Source organism: Gossypium hirsutum, chromosome D04 (genome assembly GCF_007990345.1).
Source record: "Gossypium hirsutum isolate 1008001.06 chromosome D04, Gossypium_hirsutum_v2.1, whole genome shotgun sequence".
Classification (NCBI taxonomy): Eukaryota; Viridiplantae; Streptophyta; class Magnoliopsida; order Malvales; family Malvaceae; genus Gossypium; species Gossypium hirsutum.
The window spans coordinates 51599902-51624023 of record NC_053440.1 but is presented as its reverse complement, the minus strand read 5'-3'; the positions used below and the strand labels follow the sequence as shown (position 1 = coordinate 51624023).

The 24122-nt window shown below is 33.1% G+C and overlaps 1 protein-coding gene across 1 annotated transcript; it reads left to right on the top strand.

Moving 5' to 3' along the window:
- The first annotated feature begins 22910 nt into the window (after window positions 1–22910).
- On the top strand, window positions 22911–24122 carry LOC107898967 (transcription factor bHLH162). The gene is made up of 3 exons (XM_016824541.2): window positions 22911–23100; window positions 23192–23536; window positions 23608–24122. The coding sequence occupies exons 1-3, from the start codon at window positions 22933–22935 to the stop codon at window positions 23800–23802; spliced, it is 708 nt and encodes a 235-aa protein (XP_016680030.1). The 5' UTR covers window positions 22911–22932; the 3' UTR covers window positions 23803–24122.

Sequence of the window (24122 nt, the reverse complement as noted above, 5' to 3'; positions counted from 1 at the left end):
TAAAAAATCTCAATTTGTGTTTCTGGTTGAATGCCATGAACGGGACAACGTTGAAGTAAAGATTTATAACGTTCCCATGTGGTGTGAAGATTTTCATCATCCAGCAGATGATAAGTAATAATATCATTTCGAAGACGAGCACTGTAACAACCTATTTTCAGTGAATTAAAATAGTGATTTTGGGACCACAAATCTGGGTTTGGAAGAAAATTTATTTTAAAATTGGTCTACCATATGATAGGAATATCGTATAAAAATTTCGTTAAGGAAAATTTTACCGATTACATGTTTAATTGATAAAAGGACCAAATTGCATGAAATGAAAAAGTTGAGTTCTAGTAGCTATAAGTATCAAATAGCTATGCAATTCCAAATTTGAGGTCCTTATATGGAAAATAGACCATTAAGAAGAGTTAGTAGATAAGTATGATTAGTCATTAATAGAAAATTTGATAAAGAAAAAGACTAAATTGGAAAGTGAAAATAATAAAAGATTATAAATGATTAAATAACAAAATATCATCTTTTTCATCATCTTTCCCAATTAAAAATACATGGAAGCCCTAGTTTAAAGCTTGAAGAATAAACAAGCTTATATTGCTAAATTAGGTGAGTATTCAAGTCCCATTTTAATGATTTTTATGTTTTCGAGATCGTAAAAGCTTAATTTAGCTATCTCGAGGATTAATTTGTAAAGTTATCAAAGTACTAGGGTTTTTCCATTGATGATTATACATGAATTATGAAGTTTTATGGTAGAAAATGAAATGTTGTTGATAGGTAAACAACTTTTGTAAAGGAAATTTTGATAAAATTGTGATTTAGGGACTAAATTGTAAAGATGTAAAAATCATGGAAAAATTCTAAATTTTATGAAATACATGGGCTGTTAATGTTACATGCAAAAATCGACTAGGCTTGGAATAATGATTAAATTGCATGAATTTCATTTTCTGAGCCTGGGTACAAAATCATAATTAAATAAAAGTATAGGGCAGAATGATAATTTTTCCTAAGATGTGAATTGAATTGAATTGAATATGAATTTTATTAAATTGATTTAAATTTACTCGTATAGATCCGGATATACAAAATACAAAATTAGATCGAGGAAAAGAGAAAGTGTCGGATTAGTAGACAACCAATCAACGTACAATTGTCGAAGTAAGTTCGTGTAACTAAATTGTGTAATTATATGTTTGAATTGAATGTTATGTATGAGTGTCGTGTAATTACCTTGTATGAAATTAATCACATATCCGACAAAGACAGACAAGTATTAAGTCCCATTTGAATAAATAAAATTCGATGGATACAGGGTTCCCGAATTTGGTTGTGGTCCTGTATGTGTTGCAGACACAACACAACTTGAAAGAGCGTCCCATTATTAGCTTTCATGAGCATCTCGATATTTGGCTCTCACGAGCTTCCCGTTATATGGTTCTTGCGGGCTTCCCATTAATAGCTCTTCGGAACATCCCGATTGGCTGTGATCCTGCATTTGTTGTGGGCACATGTAGCTCTTATGAGCGTCCCGATATATGGCTCTTTGGAGCTTCTCGATTAAAGGCTTTTTATGAGCTTCCTAATTAATAGCTCCCCACAGCTTCCTGATATGGCTTGCTTGAACTTCTCGATATATGGCTATCTGGAGCTTCCTGATTAATGGCTCTTTAGAGCTACCCGTTATTAGCTCACATGAGCTTCCTAATTATGGCTCTTATGAGTTTCCCATTATACAGCCTGGATAAGCTTCCCGTTATATAGCTCGAGAGAGAGCTTCTCGTTTATGTGCTCGTGTGAGCATTCCTGAATATGAATTGACAGATTACAGTTTTGTACACTTCAAGTGTACTACCATGTATCCATCGATATTTCAAATAAATTCAACGGGAAAAGTTCCGACATGGGATAATCTGAACTTGAGATGAATTATTATGGAAATGTACATGTTATATGAATATATGATGTGGAAAGCATATGTATATGAAAATTTTTACATGATGAGCTCATCTTTGTTTCTTGATATTCACATGAAGTACATAACTAACATGTTTCTTGAGGTTATATGTGTTTAGACAAATTGCCAAATTTATTTAGATGAATTTTGCATGCTTATTTTAAATATAAATGAATGGTAAGTTAATTCCCCGTTATATGAACTTACTAAACATAAAATGCTTACTCTGTTTTATTTTCCTCTATTCTATAGTAATTCAGAAGCTTGTTGGGTTTGACGCTTGGCGGAGATATTATCACACTATCCATCGGCTCATTTCAGTATATTTAGTAAATCAACTTTGGTTATAATGGCATGTATAGGTTAACTTGGCCAATGTTGGCATATAAATGTTTTGGATGTAACTAGCCATTGTAATGGCTTGTGATGGACATGTTTTGATGTGAATGTAATAGGCTATATTATTTTGATATGTGTTTGCAATGGTTGATTGATAGAATCATATTGGTATATTAATGATTAAATTGAGTTAAGATATTTGGTAAAATATGCATATATGTAAAGTTGGTAAGTTAGTATACTTGGTTGTAAGAGGCATTATATCATGTATCAAACTTGATTTTGAATGGATTTGAATGTCTTGTATTGGCTTGAGAATATTTTAAGTGTTTATGTAGGTGGAAGGCAAATTTGAGTGAGAAATACTGCTTAGAAATGGTCTTATTTCGTCCACATGGGTAGAGACATGGGTGTGTGTCTCAGCCGTGCGTGACACACGGCCTAGCACATGGGCGTGTATTTTGACCATGTGTCCCCTGCATCAAGAAAATTCAAAACAGGATGCTCAATATTTTTCACACGGCCTGGCACACGGGTGTGTGGCTTAGCCGTGTGACCCCTACACCTATAAACGGCCTAGCACATGATCGTGTGACTTGGCTGTGTAGCCCAAGTCAGAGAGTTATACCGGCACGAACACGGGCGTGTGCCCCTATTTCAGATGTCCACACGGCCTGGCCACACAGACGTGTGTCCTCTACACGTAGGAAAAATTTTGTAATTTTGCGAAAAATTCTCTAAGAACCCGGTTTAGTCCTGACTTGTTTTTAATGCATATTTTGGGCCTCGAGGACTCATAAAAGGGACAATATGATTGGTTATAAATAAATTCTGATATAAGTGATAAATTATATGAAATGTCTGTTATACATTCTGTAAATTCTAGTAATGCTTTGTAACCCTATTTCGGTGATGGGTACGGGTACGGGGTGTTACAAGCATTCATTGCCGGTGGGTTAAATTGCAAAACAAACTGTGTTGTTAGTGCATCCCAAGAAGTATTTGATTCGCAGGTAGTCCAAAAAACCAAGTACGGGCTCTTCCTTGTAAGGAATAAGGAAATAATTGCATTTTCAATGCATCGTCAGGAATGCCTTGTTGACTAAAGGAAGCACAGATCAATAAAAAGGATTTAAGATGTTCTTTCGCATCTTCATGTGGCAGTCCAGCATATTGTCCATTAGAATTCAGCATTTGAAACATTAGTGGCTTGAGTTCAAAATTCCCAGATTGGATTGCTGGACTAACAACTCTTGGTTGTAAATCATCCAAGATAGGTACTACTAAATCTCGTATAGTCCTATTTTCTATACTAGCATCTTGCGGGAACAATGGGTTTTTAACATTTTGCTGTTGCATCGGGGGTATAGTTGCATTGTTCCTTGTTAAAGCCATATTTATTTATTCTTAAAGTCTACTCTGAACAGTCCTTTCAATTTCTGGATCAAAAGCGGCAAGAAAAATTAAATTACTTCGGGTCATAAAACACCTAAATTGAAGTTAAATAATTAGCAACAAAGAAAAAACAGTTAGTGAATACTAAATATTATATAAGGAAAATAAAGTGCAAAACCACACAAAAACAAAAATAAACATCAAACAAACCCCATCCTCGGCAATGATGCCAAAAATTGGATCAGTTATTTAACGTCACAGCAATAATGTGCAAGCATACACTGTCGATGCAAGTATAGTAGACAGATGTGAGTCTGTCGGATATCGATCCCATAGGGATGGTAGTCTTTTGTCTATTAATGTCGGTGCAATAACTATATGGACACGAGATAAATTGTGAGAATAATTGTTGATGCAATAACTTGAAAACAATAAAATAAAATATGATCATGACAAACTGGGATCCCCAACATAAATATTCAGCAAAATGCAAAGTGCTCACAAGGTATAAAGAGATAGGTGATTGTTAAAGGAATAAAGTTCAATGTATATCTTACCCAGCGTCACTCCTCTATATAATTCGAGACTTAAACATGCATACTAACCTGACCTTCTGATGATGGCAATACGGTACTATTAAGAACAACTGGACTAAATTCCTATAATCTTTGCTCAACTTCCGTTGTAATGCTTGTTGGCTCAAACTGTCACTGTACTTTTCAGTGTCAATAACTGCAATAACACTTCCGTGTTAAAAAAAATTCAAACCCCAAGATTAAACAATAAAAGCAAGATTGAATAAGATAACATTTAATCAAGAATTCATGCGCACTTTCATACAAACAGAAAATAGAGAATAATCACCTGCATTCATAAAGAATAAGATAGAATCGAGTGGAGAATACTATTCTTAGACAACTCGACTGAATCTCTCTATTCCCTCTTGTCTCGCACTTAGGCCTTCTCGTCAGAAGCTAGTTTGCATCTGGTTTTCACATTGGCTCACTTGTGAGAGGCTTAGTGTAACAGCCAGATTTTGACCCTAATCGGAACATCGGTTTTGGGGCCACAAATCTGACTCCAAAAAATAATTTAAAATTTTATTTCTATGTTTATTATGTGTGAATTTACATGTGTGAAAGTTTCGTGAATTAATTTTATTGTTTGAGTGCTTAATTTGAGAAAAATGGCTTAATCGCGTAAAATGAAAATTTAATGGTTAAATATGAAAGTGCCTGACTGTTGTTGTCTTTATAATTTGGAGGTTCTTTGATGCAATTAGCCCACTATATAAGTTAGTGGATGGCAATGGTCAAGAATGATCATATATTATATGTTATATATATTAACTAGTAAAGGTTAATTTAGTAAAATAATAATGTTAATATAATGTTAATAAAATAAACATAAAATTTACAAAGCCATTCTCATCTTTCTTCCACCGAAACTAGAAAAGAAAAAGAAAGTTTGAAGCTTGTGATATTCGGCCATGGTCAAGCTTAATTAAGGTATGTTTTGGTCTTTGGTTTTGATAATTTTTACGTTTTTGATATCGTTGATTTCTGTTCTTTAAAGCCCATGCTTCAATTTTGTGAATTGGTGATGATTTTGAAAAATGTCATTCATGAATTTACAAGTTTTGTGATGTTTGAAGGTGAAATATGAAATATATGTGTTAGATTAACATAGTTTGTTTTTGAATTTTTGATGAAATTGAGTAATTAGGGTTAAATTGTAAAAATAATTTTTTGATGGACTAAAATGCGAGTGGACTTGTATAAAGCTATTGAATATTCGACCCTAGCATAGTGTAAGGAAATTTTGTGTATTTTGTGTTTTATTCAATAGGGACAAAATTGCAAAAAGTGTAAAATGTCAAGGGTAAAATGGTAATTTGCCCATTTATGTGTTTTTGGATTAAATTGAATGATTTGATGAATGAAAGGGTTAAATTTGAATATTTTTAGATCAAGAACCAAAGAAAACGGTGTTAGATCAGGGGAAGTCAAAAGTAGTCGAGTAGTCGATTGCGTCCATCGATATCCGAGGTAAGTCTATAGATATATAAATGTTGTTAAATTTTGATAAAATGTTATTGTTACATGATGAATGAAATTTTATGAATCTAAATGTGTATTGTCGAATGCAAATGTAATTTGGGAGACTAATTATAATGTTCGATTCGATTGAGATTCAATGTTCGAAAGCCCGTACGAACCCTAGGAATAGTTAGGATACATATGTCATGACATAGGACTTCTGATATGTGTTATCGTGTAAGACCACGTCTGGGACATTGGCATCGACTTGTGTTTACGTGTAAGACCCTGTCTGGGATAGTGGCATCGATATGTGATTACATGTAAGACCAAGTCTGGGATGTTGGCATTGTACAAGCTTCCTACTGTCCGTGTATCCTTTTTAATTCTGAACGGTTCAACGGGCAATGTTAAATGAAGATTAAATGTGAAATCGAATTAAAAGGGCTCAGGTATGTACTTATACCAAGTTGTGAAAATAAGGTAAGTTAGTTGTTGTATTGATTGTATAAATGTTAAAATATAAATGTGAACTATGTGTATGCATATGGGATTTTAATAGTGAGATTTGGATAAGTCCACGTGAATTTGTACAATTAGCCATATGGTATGTGTATGAGAGATTTAAATGATAACCTTGTAATGAGAACATGCATATTCGGCCTTGTTAACTTGTAATAATATACAATAGATGATATATATTTGCTTATGACTTACTAAGCTTCAAATAGCTCACTCTGTGTGTTTGCACTCATTTATCTTTGTTTTATAGATTTTGAAGTCGTTACGAGCTCGGGGATCGTCAGCAAAGCCTATCACACTATCGACAGTTTCTTTCGGTACTTTACTAAGTTGATTTTGAGTATATGGCATGTATAGCATAATTAAAATGTTGATTTTGGAACAAGTATGTATATATAATTAAGAGCCATGTGAAAATGGCTTATTTCCTTTGTTTGAGTTTGATATTGATGCATAGGGTTTTAGTGGTCAAGAATGGAGTTTATGGTTATGTTATATATATGTGTGATATGTTTGGTTTTGGTATTATATGGATTCAGTTATGGCATATAGGTAAAAGGTTAAGTTTGGTCTTAATGCTTTTGATAAATTGGATTAAAATGATGTTTGTGATTATGCATTTTGGCTATGATATGAGTTCATGTTGGCTATGGTGATTGATAATGATTTGAGCTTGTTTTCGAATGACTTATTCAAGTTCATGTATGTGATAAGTTTGGTTTATGCTAGACATTAAAGTCTTGAAATATGAGTTGAATAAAAATGTGATAGTTAGTTATGTGTTTTGGTAATGAAGTTAATTCTGGATGTTAGTTGAATTAAGATTATGATATGTAATAATTTGTATATGTTTGGTCTTATAAGTTGCTGCAAAATTTGTTTTAATATACCTATGTGTTCGGATATAAGATGAATAAAAAATAGTTAAATATATGGATTTGTTGTGTTGTATTTTTTGATATATTGTCTAATTAATTAGGGTCGGTTTGTAAAGGCGTGAATGTATTTGTTTTGATTGTTATAAAACGAAAATGAAATAGATAAGTTGGTATAAGATTTAAATTGTATATGCGTTTAGTTTGGTAATTGGTTTATAATGGCATATAGATGAAATGAAGTTTGTGTGGTTTATTAATGTTTGAGGTTTGGTTTCTTTGATAATGTAAGTATATATATTATGTATTGAATGTTATATAGAATGATCGAATAAGAAGCAATTCAGCTTGATTTGGTATAAAAAAGAATTAATTGTGCTTAAATAACTTAAGATATCAAGGTTATATGTGCATGGTTTTGGTGATTAAGTTTGGTTTCAAATCATGTAGCTAAATGAAATCCATGCCGTATAAATAAGTGATACCCAAATTGAGTTATGGGTTATGTTGTTTTGAAATGAATGCGTATCATGTTTATTAATAACTATTAAAATATTCAGCCATATTGTATGTTAACCAAAATTTAATTTTTGTGTGGTTGTTAATTGATTTTAATATGTGAACATACTAAGATTATAAAATGAGATGTTTAATAATTAGCTTATGACAAATAGTTATTATATGTTTGGTATATGATGTGTAATGATATGTATATATATAAAAATACATTTATATCCGAATTATTTTTAAAATAAGCCAATGGAAATAATATTGTAAATTTAAGTTCAAAAGTGAATAGGATTTGTGTTTTGATGAGTTATAAATTATTACACTGGAATTGTAATAAATGTCTGTTCTGAATTGTGCTATGTTCGGTAATGCCTCGTAACCCTAATTCGGCGACGGATACGGGTTAGGGGTGTTACATTAAGCTACCATGGCCGCAAGCTTCTAGGTAGGATGATGAAGATGATGATCCGAAAATATAAAAAAAGAGCTAGCTTTTCTTCTCACGTCCACCTTTTATGTCCTCCTCCAATAGTACAGGTGTCATTTCCTCAAAATTATTTTGTCATTGTATGTACAGGTTGGTTATACCAGACTGGATAGCTCACACAATTTTAGTTCTTATCCGGACAGTTGTCAGGTGCGGCGACAATTCTAGACGCAATCTGCAATTTACTCATGCATCGACATTAATGCAAAAAGATAGAAAAAATAATGATAAAATAGGCTAGGATTCACTGAGTTATAAAATGTAATTTACTAAACTAAAAATACTAAAATGTATGCTAAGGATAACTAAATGGGAACAATTTAACCAATAAGTAACGGGGAAAACCTATGTTCTTTCTAGTGCTATCAACTTTGATTCTCTTTTCAACAACAATTTGGGAAAATTAACATTGCCAACTCGTTATTGTCTCAAGCATGGTGAATAATATCATGGGAAATTCTTACTTTTTTTCGGGTACTTTAAGTGATCAACGAAAGTCACTCATTCCGTCTCGAAAGTTGTAAAAGAGAAATCATTAGGCTTTGCATAAAAAATTTCACCCTAAAACTAAACATTTCCATCTTTTTTTTTAATTTATTATACCTACTTTTAGTATCTTTTTAAGGGATTTAATGTAGAAAAATTTCGTGAATTATTTAAGAGTTTTAGTCATGCAAAGACAACTCGAAGTGATTTAGAGTGATTGACTTTCCTTATTTGAAATATGTGATTGAGAAGCTTAGTTGAAATGGATTTCTACTTTATCTCATTTATTAAGAAGGCTAATTTGAATAAAATTGTAAAATTTTATTCCTATCGATTTCTAAAAACAAAATTAGGTTTTCACTTAGATTTATGAATGAGTTTTAAAGAGTACATACTTGTTCATTAGAGAAACTTAATTGAGTGAAATATATGTTGTAAACAAACTATTTATTAGTTTGTAACAGGTTTTTGTTAGGAAGACTTTGAAGGAGAGTTTAATCTTCATAGTTGTATGAGAGTTGGGTTGCAACAAGAATGAGTAAGAATGTCACGGGCCACAGTTCAAAGCCTGTGACCATCGCACACAATGCATCCCATGGAGGTCTCTCATTGATATGAGGATCTTTTGTGTAACACTCTTAACCCACATTTATCGCTGAAATAGGGTTTCGGAGCATTATCGATCAAACAAACAAAATTTCAAAACACAATCAAACGCATCCAAAACATGTCATAACAATCATTCTAGGTGTCTAACCAATGTACCCTCATAGGTACCACAATTATATCAATAAAACATATCAATAGAACATCATTCTTACCTGTTCAACTAAATCTGCAAATTCAATGATTCTGTCTGATACCAACTGTACTCGTAATTCATCACGTAAACCACGCAAAAATCACTTACAACTGTCAGCTTCAGTCGGCACAAACTCAACGACATACCTACTAAGTCGCGAAAACTCTCGTTCATAATCAACCACAGACATTTCACCTTGTTTCAGCATCAAAAACTCTTGTTTCCTGTATTCAATATACAATTCACCCACATATTTCTTTTGAAATTCCTTTTGAAAGAATTCTCAATTTACCTAATCTGCAGATACATGACGTGTCACTGATTGCCACTAGGTATAAGCTTCTCCTTGCAGTAAAGAAACAGCACATAATAAACTTTCTCGTGGATTACACTCAAGCTGCTGCAAGATTATTTTTGTAGATTCAATCCAAATTTCAGCTGTAAAAGGATCAACTCCTTTCAAACCTAAAAATTCAGTTGCACCATACTTACATAATTCTTTAATCGGAGCTCAACGAATAGTAGGTGCAGATGTCCTAGCGGATGTAGTTCCTGCCACTCGCTGAAGAGCATCAACAATAGCTCTAAGTAACTGTGATTCATCTCTTTCCCTAATACTACCTCGTTCAACATTAGGTTGTTGAGTATTAACTGGATTAACACGAGTACTCGGTGTTGCTGACTCGGTTTCATCTAATTCATTAGAAACATCATCTTCGATATACATCTCTTGATCAACATCATCATTATAATCATCCGACATTTTCAAGTATAAAAACAAAAACAAATATATATCAACATCCAAATCCCGACTCAATTCAACTTAATTATGGCATGTACCTTTAGACTTAATTTTAAGCTCGATTTAGTCCGAGAATCGGCTAAACCTGTAAAGATCTAATACCACTAAATGTAACACCCCTAACCCACATCCATCGCCAGAATAGGGTTTCAGAGTATTACTGATCAAACAAACATAATTTCAAAACACAATCAAACACATCCAAAACATGTGATAACAATCATCCTAGGTGCCTAACCAATGTACCCTCATAGGTACCACAATTATATCAATAAAACATATCAATAGAACATCATTCAAATCCAACTTGTAAACATGCCAAATTTAATCTATTTTACCTATTTCATGTTCATTTAAACATTAACTTAAACATGCCATAATATGACCTCAAACATAAACACATATTTATATATATAACCAACCAATATTAAATTATAATCTTATTTACAATCAATCCACAAAATGGCCAATAATTAGACACTTTAGGTACATGTCGACAAAAAAAAGGATAAACATCACCACATTTGAGTTCAGGACCGTTATTGGATGTTGAATCAGTGATCAAAATTAAATACCTAACCTGCGTATGGAAAACAAAATCGTACGCTGAGTAAAACTCAGTGGTATTTCTATAATCCAAATATAAAAAAAATATGAATCACAAATATACAATCTAAATATTTCAATAACCATATCACATTTCATTTGTTTCATAATATCTCAATTATCATATTAGCTATATAAATAGCTGTTCACAATATAATAAACATATCATTTAAACAATAATTTTGTTCATTCCATATCCAATTCATGAATACACAATTCATGTGTCTCAATCCATATTTCAATTTATTGTCCCATTTTCATTTCATATACAATACCATCTAACATCAATCATAATGCAATTTCGATTAATTACCCATATTAAAATGACTCGGACTCGGACGAATACATGGATCCAACCAAAACACACTAGTTTGGCACCCAATGCCTCATCGGATAATTCGAAGTAAAAATTTGACACCCAGTGTCTCATCAGCTAAACCGAAGTAAATTGGCACCCAGTGCCTCATCGAATATATCCGAAGCAATAAATTGACACCCAGTGTCTCATCGACTCGAAGTCAAAAAAATCCCTGAACTCTTCCAATCCTATGGTATGCCTTCTATATTCGCAGCCCGATACAGTTAATAGGGTTTCAATTCACTTTTCAAATACAACCAATATTCATTTCAATTCAAATAATCAATATAATCAATATATATACCAATTCAATCAATATAAATTCCATAAATTCATCACTTACTAAGTCAATCCATTTCAATTGCAAAACACAATAATTCTTACCTCAACATTTACCATATACATTAATTTGAATTACAACAATTAACAACTAACTTCGGATTATAGAAATACAAACCAGAAATTCCGAGCTATTTCTCGTCGACTTTATCTTTCCCCTTTTTAGTCGAAAGTTCCGGTACGACGTTAGCTACGAAATTAAAACAATTAAAATTTATCAATACAATACAATTTAAATTTCATATTGAATATTTCAACTTTTTACACAACATTTGTCTAAATTCCAATTTAGTCCCTAAACTGATACTAACTTTTATTCTTCACATTTAATTCTTTATTTTCATGCAAATTCCACTTTAGACTAAATTCAACTTCTTATTTTCACATAAATTCCTAAATTTCAAAATTTTCACAATTAAGTCCCTATTACTCAAAATTTACAATTTATTCTACAATTCAATCCTTTTTCATTTCTAACTTAAAAATCTATCAATTTAATCCCTAATACTCAAATTATTCAACATAGTCAACATTTAAAAACTCAATAACTTCTAAAATTTCAACATATTTTGGGTAGTATTTAATATTGAGATTCTAAAAACATAAAAATTACAATAAAAGAGATTAAATTGACTAACCAATTGAACTTGAAACCTTGAAGCCCTAGTTTCTCCTTTCTTTCTTTCTTTTCTTTCTTTTTCACCCTGTTTCGAATTTCTGCTTTGTTCTTTCTATTCTTTATTTATTTCATTTACTTATTTATTTTATTAAATTTACTTTATTATTATATTATATATATTCACTTAAATATTAAGTAATACATATTTTATTAATATATACATATGTATATTATTTTTACACATGTAATCACTATTACGATCCACTTGTTGAAATAAGGCTTAATTGCTTATTTAGTCCCATTACTTTTTCTTTAATTTATAATTGAACTTTCATCTTTTATGCAATTTAGTCCTTATACCTAATTACTCTTAATTCATGCAAATTCACCTAACCAGAACCTAATTTACTACACAACTAACTTCGTAAATATTTTTAATAAATATTTACAAATTTGTTTTACGAAAACGGGGTCTCAAAAATACAGTTTTCGACACCCGTGACTATCGGGTCGTTACATTTTGGCCCAAAAGAGCTGGCCCGATTCAAAGACCTATTGGAGAAGCCTGTCAGATTGAAGCCTGGGTGGCCCAATAAAGATATGGCAGTATAGACTACCTTGGTAAATAAGAAAACTAATATTAGAAGATTAAGGAGAATCATATCTTATAAGATTAGATTGGATTTGATTATGTAATCTTGTAAATCCCTAGATTTAAGGGATATGCTAATCTCGTCCGTCAATATAACTTGATCTAGACCGTCGATTTTGGGGAGTTCAAATATAAATAGAGAGCCTCCCCTTCACATGTAATTCATTCCATTCTTTATTGTTTCTTGTATTCTTTGAAAGAAAATAATACAATTGAGGGCATTTACTCAAACATCTCTTGTGCATAGTTTTCTTTGACTTTCTGTTCTTTTGAGCCTTCTTTTGGCTAAGTTGTTTTATCTACATAAATTGTTGTCTCAGAGGAATTCTTTGTGAATCCTCAATTGTTTGGCGGTTAGGCTAACTTAGGCGTGTTTGGATTGAAAGGATTGCCTAAGGTCGTATGGATCACGAGACGAAAGTTCTAACCCTGTGACTAGAGGTGCTCATGGGCCGGGCCGGGCCGGGCCCGGAAAAAAATTTCGGCCCGGGTCCTAGGCCCGGGCCCGGCCCGGCCCGGCCCGAAATATGGGCCTAGAATTTTGCCTAGGCCCTGCCCGGGAAAAAATTCATAAGCCCGGGCCCGGCCCGGCCCGTTTTTTAAATAAATACCAAAATTTTATTTTAAAAATTAAAACAAAAATAAAAAAATTATTTTAAAATTAAAAAAATTAAAAGTATTTTTAAAATATTTTTAAAATTAAAAAAATTTAAAAAAAGTATTTTAAAAGTATTTTAAAATTCAAAAAAATAAAAAAAATAAAAAATTATTGTATTCGGGCCGGGCCGGGGCTGGGCCAAAAAAGTGGTGCCCGAGGCCCGGCCCGTTTTTTAATCGGGCCTCATTTTTTTGCCCAAGCCCATATTTCGGGCCTATATTTTTACCCAAACCCTCCCATATTTCGGGCGGGCCGTCGAGCTGGGCCGGGCCGCCTGACCCATGAGCACCTCTACCTGTGACATAAGATTGAGCTTAAATCATCTCATGTATTGTCGAAATTATAAGGAATTAACTCTTTGGGCATGATCTCGTAGACTTAGGATTGAATCCAAACTATATAAACAAATCGACTGTGTTCATTGTTTACAGTGGCGGAGCCAGGGGGCTGGTAGGGCTCCCTTAAAATAAAAAATTTTCTATTTAGACCCTTTATAATTTATAAAATTTTAAATTAGTAATGGTAAATTTGCATATTGACCTCCCAAAATGATAAAAATTTGATTTAATCCTTTAAAAATTGTAAAGCTGTAAACTATTAAAATTGTGAAATTACATTTTTACTATCATAAAAATATATAATTTAATTCCTGCCCTTACTTTGTTTTTCTAATTTTGCTGATTATTTTAAGTTATTTCTTAATTTGCAATTCACTATAACAATTAATTCAGCAAATTTAATACTTTCACATGATATTATCTAAAATGTATAATTTTAAAATGAAATGGAACTAAAATAAAAAACATTAAATATCCATTGGTAACAATAATCAACGTTTATCATAGAACTAATGGAATAAATAATAATTGACTTGAAAGGTTTGGATATAGTGAGTCTACTTCCACTGCAACGAGCATATTTAATATTTTATTGAGTGTTGTAATGAACCCCCAAAAAGAAAAGTTGCGATCCTGCATTTCCCCGAAATGACAACCCCCAAAAAGGCATCTGTTCAGAATCAGAGAGAGAGAGAAGTCTAGTCTGAGGTAGTGTCGTTGCCATCCTGCATTTCCCCGAAATGACAACCCCCCAAAAGGCATCTGTCTAGATTCAGAGAGAGAGAGAGAGAGAGAGAGAGAGAGAGTCTGAGGTAGTGTGGTGGTTCCATGGGATATCCTATGAAGTTCCAAGGAGTTTCCCATTTAGCGGCCGGACTTTGTGTTACCCTGTTCATACTGAAAAGTACTATAACAATTGAAAACCTGAAAGCTTAAACGATGGGGTGTTGGCGGTCAACTCTGAAATAGGAGGAAGTATGTGCATCAACAGGTGGAACAGAGCCGCAATTCACACAGTGATTTCCATCAAGCAGCCTTGGCCTTCGGGTCAACCCCCCTTCCCTTTAGAAAAAGTATAATCTTCAAGTCTCTGTTGGCTTGACACTTGACAGCCCATGGGAGACGGGCCCCCTCAGGGAAAACGTCTCTGCTATTTTACGGTTCTGATTCAACAAATATTTCAACCTCATATTTTTAAACATGTTTTAAATAACTTAGTCTATGTATTACTTCTTAATTTAATAGTGATTATGCTTCGGAAGTGTTAATATTTGACATTGCAAAACCAATCATCCGACGCAAGCCGTTGGACCAAAGTCCACTCCCCATTTATTACGAGATATTTTTATTTAAATATAATATGTGGCAACTAAATGTTTAGTTGTTGAAAATTTTAAGATATAAAATTCTTATTTTGATTATAATTAAATTATTTGTAATAATTAATAGTATAAAGAATAACTCACACTCGATTAAAAAATTACTTAAAAACTAAACTCAAATTACAACAATAAATATAAATTAGAATCTTTAATTTTTTTTAAATTACCACTGAAAATAACTACATAAAATATTTTTTATTTTTTATTGTTTATTTATAATTTATTTTTTCTGTTAAACCATAATTAATGTAATAAATTTTAGTATAAATAATTTTACTTATGTTAGCATAAATTTTTTTGGTAAAAAAAAGTTTTTAGAAGTGGGATTAAAAAACTATTACATATCTTTAATTGATATTTTAAAAAAAGGTTAGTAATTTTTTTGGTGAATAAAAAAAGTTAGTATTTGGTACATTAACAATGTATTATTTTTTATTTTACAAGCAATCTTAAAAATTGTCATGTGCCTTTATATAGACCTGTCCATGGGCCGGGCAGCCTGGCCCGGCCCGACGGCCCGCCCGAAATATGGGAGAGTTCGGATAAAAATATGGCCCGAAATATGGGCTTGGGCAAAAAAATGAGGCCCGTTTAAAAAATGGGCCGGGCTCGGGCTCAACTTTTTTGGCTCGAGCCCGGCCCTGCCCGAATATAATAAATATATATTTTTTAATTTTTAATTTTAAAATACTTTAAAAATATTTTTATTTTTTATTTTTAAAATATTTTTTTGTGTTTATTAAAAATCGGGCCGGACCGGGCCGGGCTTGGGCTTATTATTTTTTTCCCGGGCCGGGCCTGGGAAAAATTTTAAGCCCATATTTCGGGCCGGGCCGGGCCCGACCTAAGAGTCGGGCATAAATTTTTTTCCGGGCCCGGCCCGGCCCATGGACAGGTCTACCTTTATATATATATATATAAATAATGTTTTACTATATCCTGATAGGACACTTGTTATCACTTTGATATTATTTGTAAAGTCTAAAAACTCCACTGAGGGTATACCAAATATTTTTCCTTAAAAAAAGACATAACATTTTCTTAACTTTACGAGTGGAATTAAAAAACTCCATTGTCAATGCACCGAATAATAATCTAAATTAAAAACTTACAAAATACAATAAAATTACTTGATACATTGCTTGTGAAAAGTTTGAACTTAACAATAATGATTCAAGGGGTGACACTTATCCATTTAGGGTGTAGTAAAAAATAATAAGTATTTAAAAAATTAGATATGTGGTCGTATTTGAATCTATTTCAGTCACACTTTAAGACAACTATGGGTTGGAAGACTTTTAAGCTAATGATGATTGAAACTATAAAATAGAGGGTAAACTATGGGGGCACCAAAGCTTCTACTTTGAGCCACTTTATGATGCTTAAATCTAATAAGGGTTAGATTAGAGTTTAGAAGGCAAGTTTAGGCAAAGTAAAGGTAATGGTGAAATCATAGCTCAAAGTGAATATACCTTGTCCTTTTATGTTAAAGGTGTCATGTCTTTTCAGACTACATAAGAGTGTGTGAATGGGTAAGGTATAACTGTCTCTTACTCGTGGCTGATCGATGTTAATGTCTTTACCAAATAGAGGTCATCCTACCATTTGCCTCTTGCCTTTTAGTAGGTACCATTGTTGGATAGGTACTTGTCGAATGCCTTTTGAGTTACATCTTCCCATTTATGTGTATTCCTTTCTCTTAGGTTGATTAGTATTCTAGGCTTTATACTTATTCTTTGGGCTTGTGATCTATGGTATAACAATATGTGCCCCTCAGGTTTGAGACAGGATATAAAGTGACTTGACAACGACTTAAGGAAGTAAATGATTGATTCCTTATTTGTATTGATGATTACAGAGAGGTTGTCTAGGACTACGTGGATATTATTTTCACAAAAATGTGTGAGAGACTATAGTATTTGTTTAGCATTTAGTAGATTTCATGATGATATCAAGTCCCTTTATGCAAGAAATTATACAAAGATGACAATGAAGGCATTTACCTTGATGGTGTTCTCTAAGGTGTGTTGTTCTATCACATAAGATGAGGTTGGTAACACTAGAGACAAATTTGTTGGGTAGTGTTTCTAACATCTACATAAATAGCTTGGTGAAAGGCATTTTGTTTTTGAGAACTTATTCTTATAACTAAATAAGAGATTAGGCATAAATTTTTCTTATAGGGGGTGAAGCTTTGTTGTTGTTAGGGAGGAAATGTAATTCATGATTCTTATGTTGGAGGAATACATTGCTAAGATTGTTTTATCCTAGGATAGCCCCTGAAATGTTTGAATTTGTCTTGTAAGGTAGTAATGAACGATACTTTACCTCTACTACAAAATTAAGAGTTGACTTATTGTAAGGTTTTGTTCAGAAGTTTACTTTTATTCCTTGATGGATTGGATAACCAATTGTCTAATTCCTTATGGAAACTAATATAGTGATGGGTGTCGAGTCCACTAATATAAACCTACGCCTAATTTACAATTTAAGTAGTATAGGGAGTAGGGTCAATCCCTCAGAGACTGGGTTTACTGCAAATTGTTGCTCTCTTGACCAGATTTATGTCGGGGCAGTTGTCGTGCTCAAGATATTAGGGGAGAGGATAAAATCGAAAACCTGGAACCTGAAATAAACAAATAAACGTGTAAAAAGTAAAAGTTGAAAATGAAATAATAAAATCAGGTAAATAAATTTAAAGAAAAAAATAATTAGAATAAGCTCAGCTTTAGGCACGAGTTTTTCTCGTCTTTGAACCTATCTTTGAAATTAGATGAACTCCTCTTTTCCAATAAGCTAGTTATAGCTACCAAGGACACCTCGGACACCAACTCTTCCTTGTGTAAATTAGTTATGGAACGTCCAATAACCAACCCTTACCGATCGAACAACCACGAAACGTTCGTGATTTAGAACTTCGACAGCTTTGCGTTCTAGAAGAGCCTAGCTCGAACCAATGCCCTCAACCGCGTGGGACATTTAAATCCAGTTACTACTTCCCTTGAAGGAACCAAACAGCAATCTCCACTTGGCACTCCAATGTGTTCACAGAAAACCGATTAGAAATGTTCCTTTCAGAATTCCAACTGTACGTCTAACCACACTAAATCAAATGACGTCTTTTTTTACTTAATGTTGATTTGACTTTGTGAGTTGACAAAATCATACTCTTAATCCGGAGAAATAATAAGTACTGGAATTTAAGAGTTAATTTGCTTGGGTGCGTAACTTACGGGTTTTGACGAGGCTAATTCTAGCCTAAAGCTGAGCTTATTCTAATTATTTTTTTCTTCAAATTTATTTAACTACTTTTATTATTTCATTTTCAACTTTTACTTTTTACACGTTTTATTTGTTTATTTTAGGTTCCAGGTTTTCGATTTTATCCTCCCCCCAATATCTTGGGCACGATAACTACCCAGACATAAATCTGGTCAAGAGAGCAACAATTTGTAATAAACCAGTCTCTGAGGGATCGACCCTACTCCCTATACTGCTTAAATTGTAAATTAGGCGTAGGTTTATATTGGTGGACTCGACACCCATCAGTTTTGGCGCCTCTACCAGGGAACTGGCAACACTTACAATTGTTCTCGAGGAGCCTAGAATTTGAATAACAGGTCGTCGAGCTAATGACGTTAAACAAAGCACTGTTGGGAGGCAACCCAAATTTTTCTCTTTATGAAAATAAAATTTTTGGTAAAACGGAAAATGAAAATGCATGTCGAGGATCAGTTCTATCTAAGGAAAGACTTGGTACTTAAGAATGTCCATTGTGACTCACCTCTCTTTCTTGGGAACTTACTTGGAGCATGTATCACGACAGTTTTACCAAATCTCGTAATCTTGGTTTTTAATAATTTATTTCTCGAGTTTATAGCTTAGCTAATAAATTTAAGAAATAAAAAATGCACATTTTAATTTTAATTTTTTTCTTATTATTTCTTATTACTTTTATTTTGCTGGGAGACATTCCAAGACAAAATTAAATCCCCCATGTCAGCCCACAAAATTCTTTTAATTTTAGTCAAGGCCCAATCCACCTACCCTCCATTTAACACTGTGGACACACTTATGAGGCAACCCTCCACGACGTTGAAATACATGGGGAGTTTCTTTTTCCTTTCCCTACTTACCTTTACTTTTTATCATTTAATTCAATTCAAATTACATTAGGGACAATGTAAAATAAGTAGGGGGGAAGGGAACATATATTGGTTCTATTTTTCTTATTCGTTGTCGTTGTTTTTGCATGTTTTCCGTGAAAGGTAAAATTTTTCTTTTGATAAATTGGGATGGTACACTTATGGTTTGACCTATTTAGCTATTTAGTTCTTTACACATAAACTTTTCAATAGCCTAGACTCAGTGGGTAAGAAATTTTTTTTTTAGGAATTATGAGTTTGCTTGACTGCCTACCTTATATCACATGTCAATTTTTTTGTCTTCTCTTCTTAAAAAAAAGAGAAAAAAAAAGAAAAAATGAATAATAATACTCATTTGATACAAATGTTAAGAGTGAAAAATTGGGGTTGTACATCGGGCTGAGTAACCGGAACATGGTGCTTGGGTTGTCATCACATCTCGCGTAAAAAAGTTCGTGTGGCTGTCCAATTTCTTTGCACTCACTCTGCTAACAAGTTATAATGAGTAGGGCGAAATAACCAGCTTAGAGACGTCCGAATTGAGTAACCGGAACATGGTGCTTGGGTTGTCATCATGTCTCACGTCAAAAAATTCAAAAATGTCCTAAGTACAAAAATAATAAAATGAAAGGTAAGTCTATCAAGCTCTAATAAATTCTGAAATATATTTACTTAGCTCTAATAAATTCTGAAATATATTTACTTACTTCTTAGGCTAGGTTATTTGAGATGTTAATGTGCTAGGATTAAATTGTTGAATTGTGCAAACCATGAGGGTCAAGTCCTATTTTGGAGAAAAATTTTCCTTTTGCAGATTCATACAAAATGCTCGAGGACTAACATAAGCTAAGTAGGGGGATTTGATTAAATGCTAAAGTTACATATTTTATGTAAGTAAATTGGTTAATTTATGAGAGTGCATCACTAATTTTTCCATGTTTTTGTTGAATTTTGTGCAGGGGTGCAAGTTGGGGCTAAATAGAAGAAAAAGGAAACAATTGGGCTAGATTGAAGAAAGAAGCAAAGAAAGAATATAAAAAATATCCCAAATAATCTCCCACAAAGTCAACAATTTCAGCTAATTAATCTTGGAAAAATTCTGCTTTGGCCCTCATTCTTTGCTTCTTTCTTCAATCTAGCCCAATTGTTTCCTTTTTCTTTTATTTAGCCCCAACTTGCACCCCTGCACAAAATTCAACAAAAACATGGAAAAATTAGTGGTGCACTCTCATAAATTAACCAATTTAATTACATAAAATATGTAACTTTAGCATTTAATGATATAGTATTTCTTGATAGATGAATAAATGTTCTCATAAGAGTTTTAAAGTATTATTTCCTAATTGATGAGTGTATGAATGGTTCTTTAAGAGACTCAAGATATTATCTCCATGGTATTTCTTGGAGAATGTGAAATATTATCCCTTGAAGGGTTAATCATAAAATCCCCTTAGGGATGAATAATAATGTCCCCTAAAGGATATGAAATATTATCCATTGAGGGATGCAGAATAGTATTTCCTTAAGAATGTGAAATATGATCCTTTGAGGGATGTGAAATCTTATCCCCTGATGGATGAATGATAATATCCCATGAAGGATGTGAAATCTTATCCTCTGAAGAATCAATGAAGGGTTCAATCTTTTTTTTTCCTGAGAATCTAATTCATGGGGTGCTTTTAATAGCATTTTGTTCACCCTTTAGGGTTTTAGTGAGAGGACTGGTTTTGATTAATGCATTGCTAGATTCAACATACATACAAACCTTGGATGGATGGTGCTTAAGGGAGAAAATTTTGACTATTGGTTAATTCATTGAATATCCACATACATGAACCTACGATAAGGAGGATGTAAGAGATTAATGAAGCATACATTGAACTTAAAGATGCATGGATGGCAAGGATGAACATCAAAGGTTCATGTATGGTTAAGAGGGATGTTTTGACCAAGTGCATGCACATCAAGAAGAGAATCATATGACCATTCAGTCATCCATTGAATGTAATACGACATTGTATGCATGAACTTCATTTGTGGCCATTATGATCAATATATTTGTGAGATTATTTCTCTTAGTTCTTTACGAACACTTATCGAACTTCTCAAGATTCACATCTTGTGGCATTCACCTTTCCGATCTTATCATTCCCCTTCTTTCTTTTCTAAAGTGTGGCAATCACAATTTTAACTTTGGTTCTTACCTCTGTATAGGTAACAGGTCGGGGTTTCTTCTTGATACTTTCGGTTCTTTAACTTGTTTCATAGAAAATGGGTTGAAGTCTTTTATACCTACGGTTCTTTTCTAAACATAGTCATTGGGTCGAGGTCCTTACTTTATCTATCTATCTTATTTTATCCATCTTTTTCTATTATTTTTATCCTTTTAACCTAAATTAGACTATCGAGTCACTTCTGTGATTCTATAATTGTTTAATCGATTACGGGAACACATCAATGATTTTTGAAGTTTTAGTATTTATCTTATAGGGGACCATGTGTATCAAATAAATATTTTTTTTTTGAAAAACCACCTCTTTAGGTGAAATTTGAAAAAATAAATTGAGTTACTAAAGTCTTTATTCAAATTACTCACCAACTTAGAAATGCTCCAATTTCTTTTCCTAGAGGGATTTGTTAAAATTAAAAATACAAATAAAAAAAATTAAAAGAAAGGGTAAACTATAAAAATAGTCACTTTTGTTTGCCTTTGATTACATTTTTGTCACTTTTGTTTGAAATGTTATGTTTTAGTCACTTACGTTATTGTTTTATTATGAAGTGGTCACTCTACCGTTAAGCTCCATTACCTCCCTAACGGCGGCCTTACGTGGCAGTCCAAATGGGTTTTAAAATGCAAACTTGGATGTCCTACGTAGTAGTTCAAATTAAATTTATTTAATTAAAAATCTATTTTCATCACAACAGCTAGACATCTAAGTTGGCATTTAAAGCTCATTTGGACTGTCACGTAAGACTGTCGTTAGGGAGGTAACGGAGTTTAACGATAGAGTGACCATTTCGTAAAAAAAACGTAAGTAATTAAAATGTAACATTTTAAATATAGATAACTAAAATATAATACGGGTAAATAAAAATGGACTACTTTAAAAGAAAAGGAAAAGCCTAATTACACACGAAAGTAAATACCGAAATAGACGTCTCCACATGTAAAAGGCTGGCAGAATAAAATCAAGGAAAACAGCTGGTTCCGGGAAAGGTTAGAAAAACCGGAAGAAAAAGATAGGGACGTGTGCCCCTAAGATTAAAGTTACATTACCAATTTAATTCTGAATATATAAAAAATCCAGTCGTAAAATAAATAGAAATTTGGGTATGAATTAAATAAAAAAGAAAATATTTTAAAGATATTTAGCATGCACCTATATGCTTATGACTGAGGGTGACGTAACACAAATGACGACGTCTGCGTGTTCTCATTTATTCAACTATTCCTTCCATCATATTCCAACCGTAATCCCTTTTAACTCCCTCACTGAAGTTTCGGCGTTTTCCACTTTATTTTTCTTTTTCCACTCCCTTTGATTTTTTCAGCCACAAGCTGTTTTCGGTGGGTTATATAAACCAACACAACAACACCTTAACGCATCTTCACCAATGGAACTTCAAATGGAATACCTAGCCGTGGACAAGCAAACTGAGAAGAAGAGGGCTCGTTGTTCTTCAGCTAAGGTCGAGAGGAAGATCATAGAGAAGAACAGGAGAAATCATATGAAGAATTTGTATGCCAGCCTCAATTCTTTACTTCCCCATCGTAATTCCAAGGTCTGTTTGTTTTTAATGGCTGTGTTTTGTCAGAATTATTGAATTTGAATGTGGGGTTTTTCATTTTTGTTTTGTTTTTTCATGTTTGTAGGAGCCATTGTCACTTCCTGATCAAATAGATGAAGCTGTGAACTACATAACGAAGTTGAAGACAAGGATGAATGAATCCAGAGAGAAAAAGGAAAGCTTAATGAGCAGAAAGAGATCTTATACATGTGCCGATACTATCACAAGTGAAACCACAGCAAGCTTGAAATCTCCTGAAATTAAGATGAGCGAAAATGGGTCCGCCATGGAAGTGGTTTTAACGACTGGGAAAGACAGTCAGTTCATGTTTTATGAGATGATTTACATAATTCATCAACATGGAGCTCAAGTACTAAACGCCAGCTTCTCTATCCTAGGGAATACAGTTTTCCACATTGTTCATGCTGAGGTAATTTATCCACATCTATCTTCTTGTTCAGCCAAATAAGAAATTACTCTAATCAATTTGTTTGATCACAGATTGGAGCATTTGTTGGAGCACAAATAATAAAGGATAAGCTGAAAAGGTTAGTGAAAGGATCCAGCTGCGAAGAGGAACTTCAACAAGAGTTATGGAACTACCAAATCCATCCTGAAACGTGGGATTTGAACTATGAAATCTATTCCGAAACCTGGGATTTCCCAATCATGTTAGGATCCACGTACATGCCATGAAATTGGAAAACTTCTTATCGTTAGGCAATAAAATCACAAGCTTAATTAAAAATTAAGAGAACAAAAGGGATTGTAGCAGTGAATTAGATAGCAAGGAAGGAGCAGCCTTAATGTTCTCGTTATAACTGTATAGCTAGCTAGCTCGGCTGCCTGCTGCTGTGGCTGCTGCTGCATCAAAATTTTGTTCTTGACTGTGTAATATAGATCGTGAAACTTTAAATGGATGCAATGATATTGTCTTTGTTTTCCTTGGTCAGTTGATGTAGTATTGATAGTGCATGTATCTTTGTCAGCCATTTTCCATTAATAAAGCTTATAAG